Source organism: Achroia grisella, unplaced genomic scaffold, assembly GCF_030625045.1.
Source record: "Achroia grisella isolate CSIRO2021 unplaced genomic scaffold, CSIRO_AGI_Agris_v1 utg474, whole genome shotgun sequence".
NCBI classification, from domain to species: domain Eukaryota; kingdom Metazoa; phylum Arthropoda; class Insecta; order Lepidoptera; family Pyralidae; genus Achroia; species Achroia grisella.
The window spans coordinates 2,193,785-2,210,466 of record NW_026712878.1 but is presented as its reverse complement, the minus strand read 5'-3'; the positions used below and the strand labels follow the sequence as shown (position 1 = coordinate 2,210,466).

At 30.5% G+C, this 16,682-nt stretch overlaps 1 protein-coding gene across 1 annotated transcript in view; it reads right to left on the bottom strand.

The window, feature by feature from the left end:
* LOC131845473 (neuropeptide F receptor) overlaps window positions 1-15,112 on the bottom strand; it is a 63,570-nt gene extending 48,458 nt beyond the window's left edge. Inside the window, exon 1 of the mRNA XM_059194536.1 lies at window positions 14,693-15,112. Coding sequence (XP_059050519.1) covers window positions 14,693-14,842 — 150 coding nt within the window. The 5' untranslated portion in view covers window positions 14,843-15,112. The remainder of the gene's footprint in view (window positions 1-14,692) is intronic.
* Between the last annotated feature and the right edge of the window lie 1,570 nt (window positions 15,113-16,682).

Here is a 16,682-nt window from a genome sequence, read left to right as displayed (position 1 = left end):
AATTGTTATTTACCAGAGATAAGCAAATTTTATAAAATCAGATTTATAATGTGTTTGAATTAGTATTTTGATTTACCTATAGATAAACTCACACATATTTTAATTAATACGATGACGACCTCGGTGGTCTAGCGGTCTGACACATCGCTTTACGACCGATGGTCGCGGGTTCGATTCCTCGCACGGCACAAACATTTGTATATATGAGTATGATTGTTTGTATCGGTCTGGGTATTTTCTATGTATAATATGTATATATTTACAAAAAAAAAATATCTATGTATTTGTATCAGTTATCTAGTACCCATAACACAAGCTTTAGCTAGCTTAATTTGGGCCTAGATGGCGCTGTGTGAATTGTCCTGAGATTATTATTATTATACTTTCATAAGAACACGAGTATTGTCAAACAGATTACGAATATAATATATGTTCATAAAGTATACAATAAATTACATATATACGCATATCAGCGCGGAGCGTTTCCATTAAAATTTCACGTTTTCTCCCGGAGCGGTTTCGATGTAACCACTTTCATGTCGAATACAAAATTAATTTCGCTAATTTCTCAGTTTAATCGGAAATATCTAGTAACTTTACAAAATTTGTAACTGAATGACTCATTAGGCAGTAATCGGTGATTAATATTTGTCGTTCATTATTTGTTATTTTATTCAGTTACAATGGAAGAGACTGGTGGTAATTGATTACATACTGCTCTATTACGGATTACATATTACGGACTTTTACGTGTAGAGCTGAGACTACTAAAGCAGCCAACCAAGATCCTTCCAAAAGCGCAGAAGTATCCAGGCTTCACGGAGCGACCTCCTATTCTGAGCATTTGTATTCGTTGTGTGACCACTGCCAAACAAATCAGGATTACGTGAGCGGCAGTTTCTTCGACTTCAAAGCAGCACCGATAAAGGGGACTGTTTGTAGCACCTATTGTGTACAGGTGTCTGTTTAAAGGCTAGTGGCTCGTTATTATCGTTATAATTTTGAAATTTTGCCTATTTAGGTTCAGTAGAGATTTTGTCAATCACCCCCAAATCATAGTGTAAATTCATATATATGACTACGGTACTATTATGAGGAGGACATTAATATATTGAACAAACTCAAAAAATACTTCATTTATTTAATAATTTTTTCATCTATAGAGTTCTTTTTATATGGTTGTAATGACAATCAATCATCGGATTGGAATTGGCTCGATAGGCGTGCTTTCTATACATAAACCAGTACGGACATCACGTTATCATGCGATACCTGTGATAAGATGTTACACTTATAATTTTGAAATTTATCTTCCTAATCTCATCCTTCAATCAAAACTTATAAAGGAAGCACTTGGCACTTTAATAGGTGGGACTGAGGTAACCATACAGACCATACCTCTGTATAGTATTTTAAGTGTTTATACGTTAGAAATAAAAATATTCCTTTCTGTTCGTAATAAGATTAGATACAAAAAAAAATTCTTCACTATTTAGCCGACATCATATCAATAGGCAACCTGATCCGCTGGGATTGGGAACTTGATATTTTGAACATAACTTCCATTTGTAATATTACTACAAAGAAACGAATATTCTGACATTCCCAATAGAACGAGAAACATGGAGTACAAATAACAAACAATTATTATTACGAATATATACAATGACATGTGGGAACCAGGTCAAAATATATACTATACTAGCCATCTGATAGCCTAAATATTTGAAAAAGAATATTTTCCTTTCTAATTTCATAAGAAAGAAAGGATTTCCTTAAATTCCCAATAGTACGGGAGACATGAAGTACATAATGTAATAATTTTATTACGAATAATTTCGAGACTATAAATATTTACATAAAACATAAACTAATATAAAATCTTTATTAAAACTTCTAGAAACAGATAAAATATATACATCTTGAGTAGATACAAGTATCTGCAATCGACTGTGATAAGCTTATCAATGAAATTTTCTTGTACGACCGGAACGTCGGATGTTTATATGATAAAGTCATCAATGGTATCATAGACAAATAAATTAAATATGTTTCCTTATACAATTATATAGAAATATACTAATATTGTAAGCGAAAAAGCATTTTTTTATGTAATTGAAATGGAAAACAATCTGATGGTTGTTAAGCAGTAGCTATTATCTTTATATATGAACAGCACTACAACATAATATTATTATTCATGAATTGTCATTCTAGAGGATTAATATGTCATAACCCTTATACTGTAATTTCAGTACCTTCAACCGAAATACAGTTATGAACAAGCTGCCAGTCTGTATATTGTATATTGCAAGATATATGAAAAGACTCTTCTTGGGAAATTTTATGAATTAAAATAATAATTAGACAACAATGATTGCTTGATGTTTTAGTTTATGTGTTTATGCACGTCAAATTTGTATTAATATTATTCCTTACCGTCAGTTCTGTATACAGATGTTTATATTATGGTAAGCTGATATAAAAATAGTGTTTGTTTCATTAGGTTTACAAAGAAGAAAATTATACGGCTACAAAGTTGCGGGCTAAGCTAGTATGTTTAATATAAAATGAAATTTCCAACACATTAGGTATGCTAATCACGAATAAAATGAGTATTACATTTTAAGGAGCAAGAAATCTTCGTTATGAATATGCATATAGAAAAACGTGTCTCAATTTTGAATTTTCGCTAGCGAGATTATTAGACTTTATAAAAAAACTAAACATAGACAATTACTATAACTTTTTAGCACTAGATTTTCGTCTATAGTCAAATTAAATATTTATTCTTCTTGGCTAAATTTGCATTGATTGGTAGAATAAAAATTAAGTTTATTTATGTAGAGATTATCTTACTAAATCTGCACATTGAAATGAATCAAAATATATTATTTTAAATGAAATTTGAATGGCAATTAAGCTGTCGCCCTATTTGATAGTAAGAGGTAACCGTCGCCTAAATACGTTCAAAACATATATTAAATCATATTTATTGTGCAAAGCCTCATTGTTATACACTAAACGATTACTGAATGACAAACGTGCATGGCAATAGTAGTTCATGCATGGGATTTTTACTTAATGTTAGACATAGACGTCAGTTCTTGCAAATGGAATTTGTATACTAAACTACTAGACAGTTGGGACGAAATATTAAGAAAAAAATTGACGTTCATAAGAGGCTAAAATGTCCTACATGAATAAATGATTTTGGTTTGATTTAGATGTCACGCTTATGACACCTATGATGCCATTCATGCGTTGCCATTCCTGAGGTCTATGAAAGTCATGTCTCATAGAGAAGTAAGACGATTTAATCGTATATTAAAATCTTTAATAAAATCTAGAAGAGACTATTATTATGGTGGTGTGATACGCCTGGATAAAGTCCGCAATGTGCATGTACTCGACATTAGAGGTTCCTTCAGAGTAGCTCCAACCGTGAAAAAAGTGAGAGAAAGTCGCTTGCGCTGGTATGACCTTATTCAAAGACGCGAAGACGACTACGTGGTTAAAAAAATACTCAAGATACCAAACTCGACCAGAGGTAGGGTCAGGCCACGCGCCTCTTGGTGGAATAATATTATGAAGCAGATGGACCAGGACAACCTTAATATACAGAGAACCCAGAACAGAGTTCTCTGGCATAGATGTATAGGGAGATCAGAGCCCAGATAAACTGGGAATATGGGTTGGACAAAGAAGAAGAGAAGAGACTATTATTATCAAAAATAAAGGAATATTCGTAATTTTTGAAAATTGGTAATAATAAATATTAATTTTGATCGAATAATCCATAAGCACGTGCGTTACTGTCTGCACTTGACTCTATTTACTGATCAACAAAGACTATATTATTTTATCAGCTGATAACAAAGGATTCTCAATAGACATTGACAATTATATCTCTAACGGGGATTATTTTGATTGACTTATGTGAATCTCTTGATAACATATAATAAAATATGATATAAGCGCTATATTAAACTGCCGTAGGTGTATATATTGCTTTCGCTGGTAGTATTGAGATATAGTGATATTCACAATTCACAAAATGTTTCTTGAAAGAATGATGACGCAAATGTATAATATGAAAGAGTCAGTCATCTAATATTATCAGATAAAAATGGCTGAAAAAGAAATCAAACTTTTCCGGAAAATTAGCGTGTGTTATGTACGTGGTATATACCTACATGGTAGTTATGAAATATTAAGTGGTGCTAAACTATGTTTGAAGATTCCTAGCCTAGAGAAATCAGGCAAATAAAAACACACATATTTTATGTAATTAGAAAGACTAACAATCTGCCATTCCACAATAATTCAGGATATAATCCGTTTTAATATATATAGGTGTAATAAATCAATTGTTAAGAAGATAGACCAGGAGGGGTTTTTAAAAGACAGAGAAATTACTGGCCACACCGATGTATTGGAGCACCGAATAATCACCAAAACTCTGAGATGTCTGTAATTTCATTGTCTTTTAAAAACCGCTTAATAAATATATAAAAATTTATCCTCTATCGAATTCCAACGGGTATTTCTTTGTAATAATACTTAAAATATACATTATCTCATTTAAACAAACATACACTACTAAACGTAGGTGTTTAACACTTATGCACACATATACTTGCATATATGCAATAATACATGTATAATATATATACTCTTTTGTTTATATGTGTATAGTATTGACAATAGAACTTTAATAACGTTTAAACTTAAAATAGATATGAGGTGGCATTTCAACCAAAACCTAGACCACTAATATAAGTAATTACATGATCACAAAGAGATATAAATCGTACATATAAAGGATTTATCTTTGTGGCCTGAGTATATTTGGGTAAAGCAAATTTACATTACATTGTATCGTACTTTAAGGTTATAATTAAAGAATGGAATAGACAATGAGGTTATATTAAGAGAAGACCTTTAACATTTGATTATATACCTATTCAGAAATTTACTATATTCACTGAATAATGAAAATGGTTTATTAAAAATTGCAGGTACTTTATCCTCTTTTCAAAGGAAAACTCTACATGAAGATGCAATCTGTGTACCCAGAATCTTGCAAACGTTCTAAATCCACATACAAACAGCGTACTTGTATGCAAGATTACATTTTAAATAGGCAAGTCCAAACTATTTAAATCTAACATTAAGCTGCAAATATAATTGCATGTTAAGTTCCTTGATATATGACATTCCTCAGATGTATGACAGTGCGGTTACTGGGTATTGTTTTTTTTTTATGTAACTGAAATGCCGAACCGGGCACTCGATGGTAAATGGTAACTGTCGATATAGAGATATATATGTACATTAATAACACTACAGATATTACATTATCATTTAGCGCCCTTGATACCATCATATTTGTTGCCATTCTGGGGGATAAATATGTCATGCTCTTATTTCTATAGTTTCACAGATTTATCTCATCCTGTAACCGAAACATAATCATAATAATAATCTCTTTATTATGTACCACGAAGAAATATAACAGTATAAATATAAAGTATAAGAAAAACAGTAAATATAAAAGAAACAACAAAAGGCAGTCTTATCGCCATAAGCAATTTCTTACAGATAACCTAGAAGAGAGGACTTATGTACATAGAATAGGTAGGGAGCACACACAAGACACTGTATTTACTATACGAATAAATAAACATACATAAATTAGGTATAAATTCATAAACCTAGAAAAATACTACATATTGGAAGATATCAGTAAAAAACATGAACTGTTAATATATATAATGAGATCTTAGACTATTTTAAAATGTTGCATACGATTGAACTTATTGAATGGATAATGGTAGGGAAACATAGATAGTAAAGGAGTTGGAATAATATGTGGAGAAGTGAGCAGAGATTATTAAACATACGTTTTTTGGTACTACGCAAAGCAGAACCTTGGGATTTTGTGTTATATTGGAACTTCGTTTTTAGACATGCAGGATTAGAAGGGTGGAAAAGAATAATAAATACGAGATAATATATAAAAATTTCTGCGAAGATGAATGGGAGCCACTAACTGACTGCGAAAATTTAATTAACGTGGTCATCACTTACGAAGATTAAAAATGAATCTTCTGAACATGAAAAATAGCTTACAAAGCAAGCCGGCTAAAATCAGTGACATAGAGGTACTAAGATGCAGACGACTTTTTGCAAAGTCTACACCGGTAACTTTTCCTAAAGATTGAGACTTTAAATATTCCTAGAATCGTCGGTTCTAGATGATAACTTAATCAGAACAGCATGCTCGATTGACACCCCCGATATAACCCCTGATAAAATAAAACGACCACCGTAAAAGCGACCTACTGCACCGCAAATATGATGGGCACACCTCATAGACACTCCCTCAGCCGTAATGGATATGAATATGCTCTGCGTTATGTGGAGCAAGTCGATTTGGTTTCCCTTTTCGTTGGTCCCATAATGGCACTAAGCAGAGCAAATATGGATAAAGGTTCGTTTATACATATGGACATTGAACGCGTCAACAAATGTCATGACACACATGGGGTATTACAGGTTAAATATTCAATATGTGTTGTTTGGCGTAAAATGCCTTGTACGCCTTCAGTCATCAGGGTACAGTAGGAATTAAAATAATCCTAGCAAAAGTGTACCTACAGGCCAAAAATATATTAGTAGGGAAGTGAGGTTCTGAATAAAATTCGATTATTGCAAAATAAGAGGTATGGAATCTTAGTCCTCAGGAATGGCATCAGATGAGCTACATCGAGGAAATAACGTGATATCCGTAGTGCTGTTAATGTACATAAATAAGCGACGGTAACCACTTGCCATTAGGTAGAATGATAGTTTGTTAGTCATTCCAAGTACACAAAAATATCGATTATTATATTCGATCGAATTAATATATTCGATCTTTATTTAATCCAATGTTAGCTAAATATTTGTTTAAATAAGAATCTAATATTGTTTTCACATCTCTATTAAACAAGGTGTCAAACAGAGGTCTATGCAATACGTCTATATCCATCGTTCTCCGGTTATTTATTTTTAATTAGACATCACAGAGTTTTATCATTCTTATTTTCCAAAAGCACTTATTACTAGCAAACCCTCGTCAAGTTTGTACAGTATGGTTATGTCAGAAATGTTTTTAAAAGCCTTTACGTTATGTTATTATTAGCTTGGCTTATTATTAAAAGCAGAGGCCGAAAGCGCCCAAAAAGTTATTTTATAATATGCTTATTTTATTTAAATTTTTTTAGATACCATGTCAAATATAAAAATGTATTTATTTATTAATTCTCTATTTCTATTATCTTATTTATTATTTATTATATTTATTTATTTATTATATTATTTTAAACAAATATACGTATTATATAATTTTGATAGATTGAGATTTAATTTTGATATATAAACTCATTAGAGTTTATATATTTCTAATATTTCAATTATTATTGTTTTCTAAAATTTAAAGCTTTATTATAGTAGAACTATAGCGATATGTATGTTGACTATTTTGTTAATATTCATACAATATTTTCAAGCATATCAAACATTCATCAAATATTTATAACATTGTTCAGGAGAATTATGTATTTTAACAATGATACATTTGTAATCCATATATAATGAAACATTAAATAATAAATATGTTCTTAAGTGTGATTTCAAATGTTTTACTTATTTTATTTTTAACTTAAAAGCAGGGACCGAAAGTGTTTTATTACGAAATGCTTATATATTGAAAACATCATGTCAAATATAATTATTACATTAATATATTTTTAATAGTAGATAATATATTTATATATCTGTATTTAACAGTTAATATTTCTAAAGAAAGTGTTTTCGTGAAAGAACTCTTTGTAGATATAGAATACTAAATGTATCCTGAATATTCAATGGGTTTGTTACCAAACAAGTACATACAATGCCGTTTAAGTACCCACTTACCGGGCAAGCTATTACTTTTTATGCACAGGGTTGCCACATCAAGCTACATTTTTACTGTAAAATAATATTATCATATCATACCGATGTTATCAAAGCGTGTATTAAATAGAAATATATGTGACCTAGTATTTCGTTAGCCTCGGTGGTCGGCCATTTAGCACACCTCTTTAGTTCTGATACTCGCGGGTTCGATACCTCCAATTTTTTATTTCTATGTATATATGTACTACGTAGGTATGTATTTATTATAAAGAAAAAAATAAGTATTTCTATCGGTTATCTAGTATCTATTATACAAGCTCTGCTTAACTTGACTAGATGGGACTACGGTGTGTGAATTTTCCTAGAATATTATTATTATTATTATTAAGACCTATGGAATGGAATCCTATAGAACGATATTCCAGAAGACTATACTATTAACCAACTTCATAACAGGAGGAGGTTCTATGTTCGATCGCGATGTAAGTTTTTTAATTTAAGTCAGGTAACAAGTTGACATAGAGACATAAGTTTTATATATCATAACAATCAATACACGATCCTAAAATTTAACTAAATTCAGACTTATTATTCCAAAGTCTTCCCTAGAAACCATTATTGGTGATAAATTGGGGTGGTTAGCCCAAAATTGGCTAACTGACCTGATATCATCATTATTCTTTCTCTGATGCGATAACAGGTGCTCAATTCCATATTTATCCTAAATACTCTCTCCAAGGTTTATGTGTATATATAATGACATGGAAGAATAAAGAATGGAGTCCTTTAGTACTACTTCCACAGCCTACGCCCAATAATTATCCTTCGCATGTATATAACATTAAATAGCAATGTTTATACTATATGCCAGCTACCTTCATAAAAGAAAGATCTATATATATTATAGAATTTCTACAAAAATAGATTTTGATCTCTAATACTTTAAACATACAGATGAAATTACCGCAACCGGTAAGACGGAAGCGATAGATATCCACCATTACTTTCTATGTAGGGCTACCATAATATCAATGTGGTTTGAATGATTTAGGGTTGACAAAGGTTCTGTCTTGAATTATCAATACGTATGGGATTTCAGGGAGCCTTCCGACATTATGCAAATGTTTCTATTTCCAAATACGTTTACGTGTCAGTTGTACTAAAAGAAAATGTCCCTTATTACTTTAGACGAATTCGCGTGATAACAAACCATTAAGTTACGCAGTATTAGTAGCTGCTTTAAAAATAGAATAGAAATTATCATTATTAAAATAAATTAAATTTTAAGTACGTTTGAATAGTATTTTTTTAATCTACCACCATATTGAAATGCAGCTTCAGATAAAATCAAAGAAACTTAATGTAGGCAGTATTCGTAACTACTTTAAAAATAGAATAGAAATTATCATTATTAAAATAAATTAAATTTTAAGTATATTTGAATAGTATTTTTTTAATCTATCACCATATTAAAATGCAGCTTCAGATAAGATAAAAGAAACTTAATGTAGGCAGTATTCGTAACTGCTTTAAAAATAGAATAGAAATTATCATTATTAAATATTAAGTACGTTTGAATAGTATTTTTTTAATCTACCACTATATTGAACTGCAGCTTCAGATAAAATCAAAGAAACTTAATGTAGGCAGTATTCGTAACTGCTGTAAAAATAGAATAGAAATTATCATTATTAAAATAAATTAAATTTTAAGTACGTTTGAATAGTATTTTTTTAATCTACCACCATATTGAAATGCAGCTTCAGATAAAATCAAAGAAACTTAATGTAGGCAGTATTCGTAACTGCTTTAAAAATAGAATAGAAATTATCATTATTAAAATAAATTAAATTTTAAATATATTTGAATAATATTTTTTATATTATTTGAATATATTGAAATGCAGCTTCAGATAAGATAAAAGAAATTTAATGTAGGCAGTATTAGTAACTGTTTTAAAAATAGAATAGAAATTATCATTATTAAAATAAATTAAATTTTAAGTATATTTGAATAATATTTTTTATATTATTTGAATATATTGAAATGCAGCTTCAGATAAGAGCATAGAAACTTGGCTGGTGGTCTTTTCAGTAAAAATTATAAAACATTAGATGTTCATGATCTTGTCTCCAAGACAAAGTACTAAACAACACAAAAGAATAAAATTCAACTAAGCTATACAATTATAAGTATTAATACCACAGTAAATTGAATACACACACACTACACACACTACAAGTAACACTCATTCATAAGAATGTCGACCATAGTGCAAACGTCATAATTTTCAATATACTATTGAAAGAACCATTTCATGCCTGTATTATATATATAGTATTATTTAACTATACTGTGCTTTTCAGAACTGATTGGCTCTCTTGTTATTTTCATACTAATTGTGCTGATTGAACTCACTTTTTTATGCGGAGTGAAGACATAAAATATTTTTCGTTCATTTTAAGAAAATTTCAACATTTATTTACCGTGATGGAAGTGACAGCGTCATTTGAGCTCGGAACCGACTCGACATAATGGAAATTTACTTTTTGAGACGTCCATTAATTTATTCAAGTTACTAAAATACTTGAGGCTATGCAACAATGCTTAAATCGAGACGAGGAAGTTCTTATTTAATTACTTAGTCCGTACATCCGTTGTTGTTACGGTGGCTTTAGATTGGGTTATACGAAAAGACTAACCTCAAGATAGGGTGTTTGCTGAATCGAGCTATTATTTTCGATTGACCGACCCTAAAGTTAGGGTTGTCAGTAGAAACCTCAATGAGAATCCATGCTAATGTTATATATATGCAAAAGTTTTGTCAGTCTGGCTATTTGTTACCATTTTACGATGAGGATAAAATTGTTTTATAAGACCGAACATGAGCTATCTTTTGTGTCAAAAAAAGCAGACAAAGTTGCTGGTGATAGCTAGTAATAAATAGCAAAGAAATATTGGACTATGATTAAATACATTTTAAATTTTAAAAAGTTGACGAAAGAAAACCATTACATAAGTACATCAATAATAACAATTTTTTTATTGAAATTGCATTTTACACGAAACTATCTTTTAATTATGCATGTTGATTAGTATTTTTAAATCGTGTGTCTATTATTGGTGTATTAATTCACCAATATTCAATTTTAGAATTCCAAGCCAATAGGACTTAAAATGCCTAAATGACATTTGGCAAATGTCCCTTGTTAAGTTCAGAATGATACAAGTGACAACCCTACCTTTTGGGCTAGGACCCAACAGCATAATTATCCAGCGCTGATATATTCGGTTTTTGGTGTCGTCTGTATTGTCTACAGTAAACAGGACTGTGGTCATATGGACAATCACGGCATGTGTCACGTGATGATACACTAAATAGCTCAAGACTTAAGACATACTGGTAACGCTGAATGTGACTCCTACTCCGAAACGAAGTTATACCACAGCCATTTTCAATGGAGCCATCAGACACGGAACGGAAATAAAACGTTACGAATTCTAGCGCCACCTTTTGTCTCTACCTAAAGGTTGTCTGGAAGCGATTGCATGAGCGATAAGACTGCCTTTTGTATCCTATTACTATAAATTAAGGTGTTATTTCTCGTCCATCATCTTTCAACCGTCATAAAGCAAGTTTCTTGGCGTCAGAAACAAGTAAGACTGAGATACCCATAACTGTATGCAAAGTTTATTTCTCCAATGACATTTTGCAAGCATGTCGCTTCATGTGTTGTGACGATAACCCTAACTTTTGGGCTACGAGCCAACAGTGTAATTACTGTAGTATTAAAACAAGTTTTAGACTTTGTATATCTCACTTATTCCAACTGCCAGGCAATTTGCTTTGTAAATGTGAACGATGTAGTTGTGAAATTAATTATATAACTCTTTAGACAGCTAAAATGCAATCCATGAGGCACCATATATTCATTTTGTGATATTTGTACTGACAAGAGTTCCATTAAGTTGTTTGCAAATCCTGTTGAAGTTAAAAAAATAATCCATTAAATCATATTTTTCGGATCAGAATGGTATGAAATAGACCATATGTTAAAACGTATTTATTTTGATACTCGTTGCCATTTTATAGCCCATAAAACAATAAATCTAAGCTAAATGAGGCTTTGTTTTCGTGTGATAAAGTGCAATTTGGAATAATCTCGGACCGCTATATTTTTTAAAACCAGACTTTGCAACGGTATACTAAATTTGACAATTAGCGATCTAAATATTGTAAAAACAATGTACCAAAAAAGGAAAATAAATGTAAGGAATTATATGAATATTTTTTGTAAACAATTTGACGTCATTGTTCATTCATTATCACCAATGATGATGGAAAATTGTTAATTGCAATTTTTGCTATCAATAAAGGATGGATTCTGTGATAACGCATCGGGAGAAGTTTAGGAATTAATCAGGATGATTTCTTGAACTGATAGCGTACATAATAAATAAATAAAAATGAAATTTAATACAAAGTGGCAAAAAAATGGAATTTAACGGCATTATACCTTATCTGCTTGTAGGGACAAGTCTGCTCTGATCACTATGACTGATTTCCTCTTATTAATTGTTTAACCAGTTATATATTCAATATTTTTTCTATTTGAGTATTTAATTGAATTAATGTTAATTGGTGGTTTGTATTCACACATTTAAACTTAAAAATGTAAAGTAATAGTAAAATTATTTAAAAGAGCAACACGCAAGTTTCTTGCTCGTCCTTCTTGTGATGAGAAAGCTTTCCGAATGAGCGGTAGATAAAAAAAATGTAATGACTATTCAAAAGTGCTTCAATGTAAGTTTATTTGAATAAATGATTTTGTAATCTATTCTATTCTATTCTTATCAAGACGACCTTCACGTCGCTCCTCCTGGAAACCATCTGCTTTTCGCCACAATGGACTATGTATATGCAACTGGAATATGTCTATATATGGAAATGTATCCCTATCATCTGGTACTTGTGCCTCATCAGCTTACATTAGTGTACCTTTAGTTGAGATGGATGCATCATACCATATTCATATATTTAAAAAAGTACACAAAATACATTGTCAGATACTCCCCTTCCTTTATACATATCTTCATGAATATTAACGATGGATTGTCAAAAAGCGACTTTACATATTTATATATAAAAGCTACAATACATCCCCACCGTCGGAAAATGATTTTCTCTCGGTGTAATATTGCACCAGCTGGAGTTACAACGGCTCGTCACAGTTATGACATGTATGTATTTTTTTATCTATCACCAAAGGCAAAGGAAATCTTTTTATGTTTTATTGGTACAGAGTAATACAATTAAAAATGAAAAGAGTTTTACAAAAGTTTTATCAGGTAGTACACGAAAAATCGTCATAAATGTCAGAGTGTCTGTATTTTTCGTGTATTTGTGTGATTCTTTTCCCAAATAGTAGGAGTCTTAGATTAATGTTGTTAATATTGTAGTATACCTAGTATATTAGAAATATTTGGACCTAGTATATTTTTTATGGCAATATCTGTTAATTATCGAGGGTTATTATTATTATTATATTACGGCCCGCACATGGCAGTCTAATGGAGACCTTTAAATATTCGTATAGGCTTATCCTGTCACAATTAGTTGTTACATGCCAGTTTGTGCTTATCACTATACTTCAGGCACGCTCTTGTATTTATGAGGAACAGGGATGCCAACATTATGAGCACATTTTCATTCTTGTACAAGTTTCCACGAAATTTTTACTTACTCAAATTTGTCTAAATAATATAAGGTTAGAGTTCAAAATTGAGTACCAGATTTTATTATATTTTTTATTTTTTCTATGAGTCTAAATGTTTTTATGTCGGCAACCCTGATGAGGAACTATATTACATACTATATTTCCTTATTTTGAAGTTAGGCGTAAACAGTAAAGCTCTCGTCATATATGACATGCGGCTTTGTTGCTAGTTTTGATCCTGTTACAGAGGACTGAATTTAGCAGGTTTTAAAGTAAGACACATCCCTTAGTAAGGTAATGCATGCATGTGCTTAGTTCCAGGAGAAAAAAACATTGTATAAAGATTTTTCATTACAAAAAAAAAGCTATGAATAAAATATATAATACATAAAAAAACTATTACAATGGTTGGTTCGGCAGCAAATACTTTTTTATTTGTTATAAAATAAATAAAGTTAATATAGCTCTATAATTAGTTAAACATCTAGTCAATAAAATAAATATTGAAAAAAGATAAGTTGCTTAAAATATGTAATAATGGATGGGTTTGTTATTAAACAAAACTTAATTTTGTTTTATCGAGCTAACACTAGAGAATTTCTTTAATTAATAATTTTTTTTCAAATTATGAAAACACCTATATTGTATTAGAGTATTCCGCATTTATGTGTTTATATATATTGTTTTTAATTAATTTAAGATTTAATTATTTGTAATTTTTTTAATTAAATTATTAATTCAAGTATAAATGTGACGTACAAAAAAATAATGAAAGAAAATGTAATACGTAGTTCTGTAGTTTTTTACTCAAGTAAACAATAAATGTCTAAGCCAAAAATACGCCGCGAAAACAAATAGCCTAATATTAATCTATTCATACAAATGTTTGCGGAAAAAAGTTCACAATTACGGAATATATAATTGCGTCAATATTATTCTTGGAAAATTCTTTACGCACCATTTTATTCTGAAATTGCGAATGCGTATTAATTTTTAATGCTGTGTATATATTAAAAAAAAATACTTACCATATCATCATAAAAAGGCATGAGGATGGTTACTATCCGCTTTATGTGTGTGTAGCATAACGTCCAGTTTATATTATCACCAGAACACGAAGACTGGTCTTTAGACCACGAGTCATTATGATCAACAGTCTCCAACCCCCCTATTTTCATAGACAAACACTTTTTTATTCATCGAATAACCACTGACCACTGCACCAGTGTCATTTTAAAAAAGAAAAATTAAAAATAAATTTTCTAAATTCGAATTCAGTCACGGAAACAAAATATATATGACAACCAGTTTTTTTAATCGTTATAATATTAAAACATCAATCGACTAGTATTTATTTGAAATTTAAATTTCGAAATAAAAGTTTTGCGTATTGTATCAGTATCGTATGCAGGGATAGAGTTTCAAGAGCAGCCGTGTAGTCCCGACAACTTCTGAAACACGACTGGTGGATGTACGTTAGTCGCTATCGCGGCACTTGGCTGAAAATTTATCTGTTGCGACAGGGATGTCTATAGAACTAGAATCCTCGTACAAGTACGAAATGTTTAGTATTCTAAATGAGTACATTTTCATCCTCGCATACGTTTGTATGAAATTTTGACCGACAGAAATCGGTCAGAATATGACAACGTCTCGTACATCTTTTCATTATTTGACTAGATTTTTTACTTCTTCCTACGAGACTAAATGTTTCATGATTGCCAGCCCTACTGTTGCGGTATATAATGCTGAATCGCCCATTTGGACATTTGGCTGGAAAGATGTAGAAATGTATGTGTTCATAATTTTTATTTCTAAATCCCCAATGGCCCATTTCGTTACTGTAGGTTGTAAATTCGTGTAGCAATTGAAAGAGGATGTTTAGATTCTTATAGCAAGGATAATGTATTACTTATGTGAATTTGAGGTGCATGAATAAGATATGAGATCATAAACTAGCTTATATCCATGGTTTCGCTCGCATTATTGTTTATTTTGACAACCTTTTTAGGATATTATTTTAGCCAAATTAGCGATGCACTAGAAAAATGTAGTCCAGTATCCAGTTTCCATCTATAACTATACTAATTTTCATCTCTATCAATTCAGCAGTATAAGAATGAGAGGATAATATTTTTGGTAAAAATTTGGTGCTCAGAAAAATCATAATATAATACATAATATAATCTTTACTTGAATTTACGTAAGTACCGTCACAGGATAGAGCAAGCTAAAACCAATTTTCCAAAATTATTTTTTTTAGTAATACACATTCCTTTGTGTGTTAGTGTTAAACCTAGCATGGTAGAAATAACATCTTACCCATCAGTATTGGATTTTTCCAACGTCAATCATTCTTTATAAAGGTTTGAATATTTTTCTATTCATTGACGTGTGTTTACGTATCAACCGCAAACAGATAACTGAAAAATAGTAGTCCATTTTCAAAATCGTGCAAAACAAATAGTATTCATAAACATTGGTGTGGAAAAAAAATATAGATATTTTTAAAAAGTAAATTACCTTTTCAGAAATGAAAGATAATTCCTGTCAAAAATTTTAAGACTAGTCCCCATGACTAATGTAGTATATACTTGTAGATTAGAATAAAACCGCTGTTTAATCATATGTATGGAACGAATTATCTACAGAAACTTAGAATTAATATATATATATAAAATACTATGTTGCTAGTTGCTACAATGACAGCCCCCTTCCCTCTTCGTATGTAAACGTTTCTATCTTAAATCTAGATCCAACTAATTAGACAAGTAATAGATTTACATCAAGTATTATACACATACTTAATAAAATGATGTATTAAATCATATATTTCAAATGATAGAAATTAGACTTTAGACTTAAATATGTAAGGTGGATTTTCCAAAATTTGAAAACTTTGTGTTAGTCCTTTATTGCTGTTAGATGTGCCTGTATTATTATTCGGTATGCGATATGTACATATATTACATTCACTATTCTAATTTGTGGATTCTTGGAGCGTCTAAATGTAGTAGT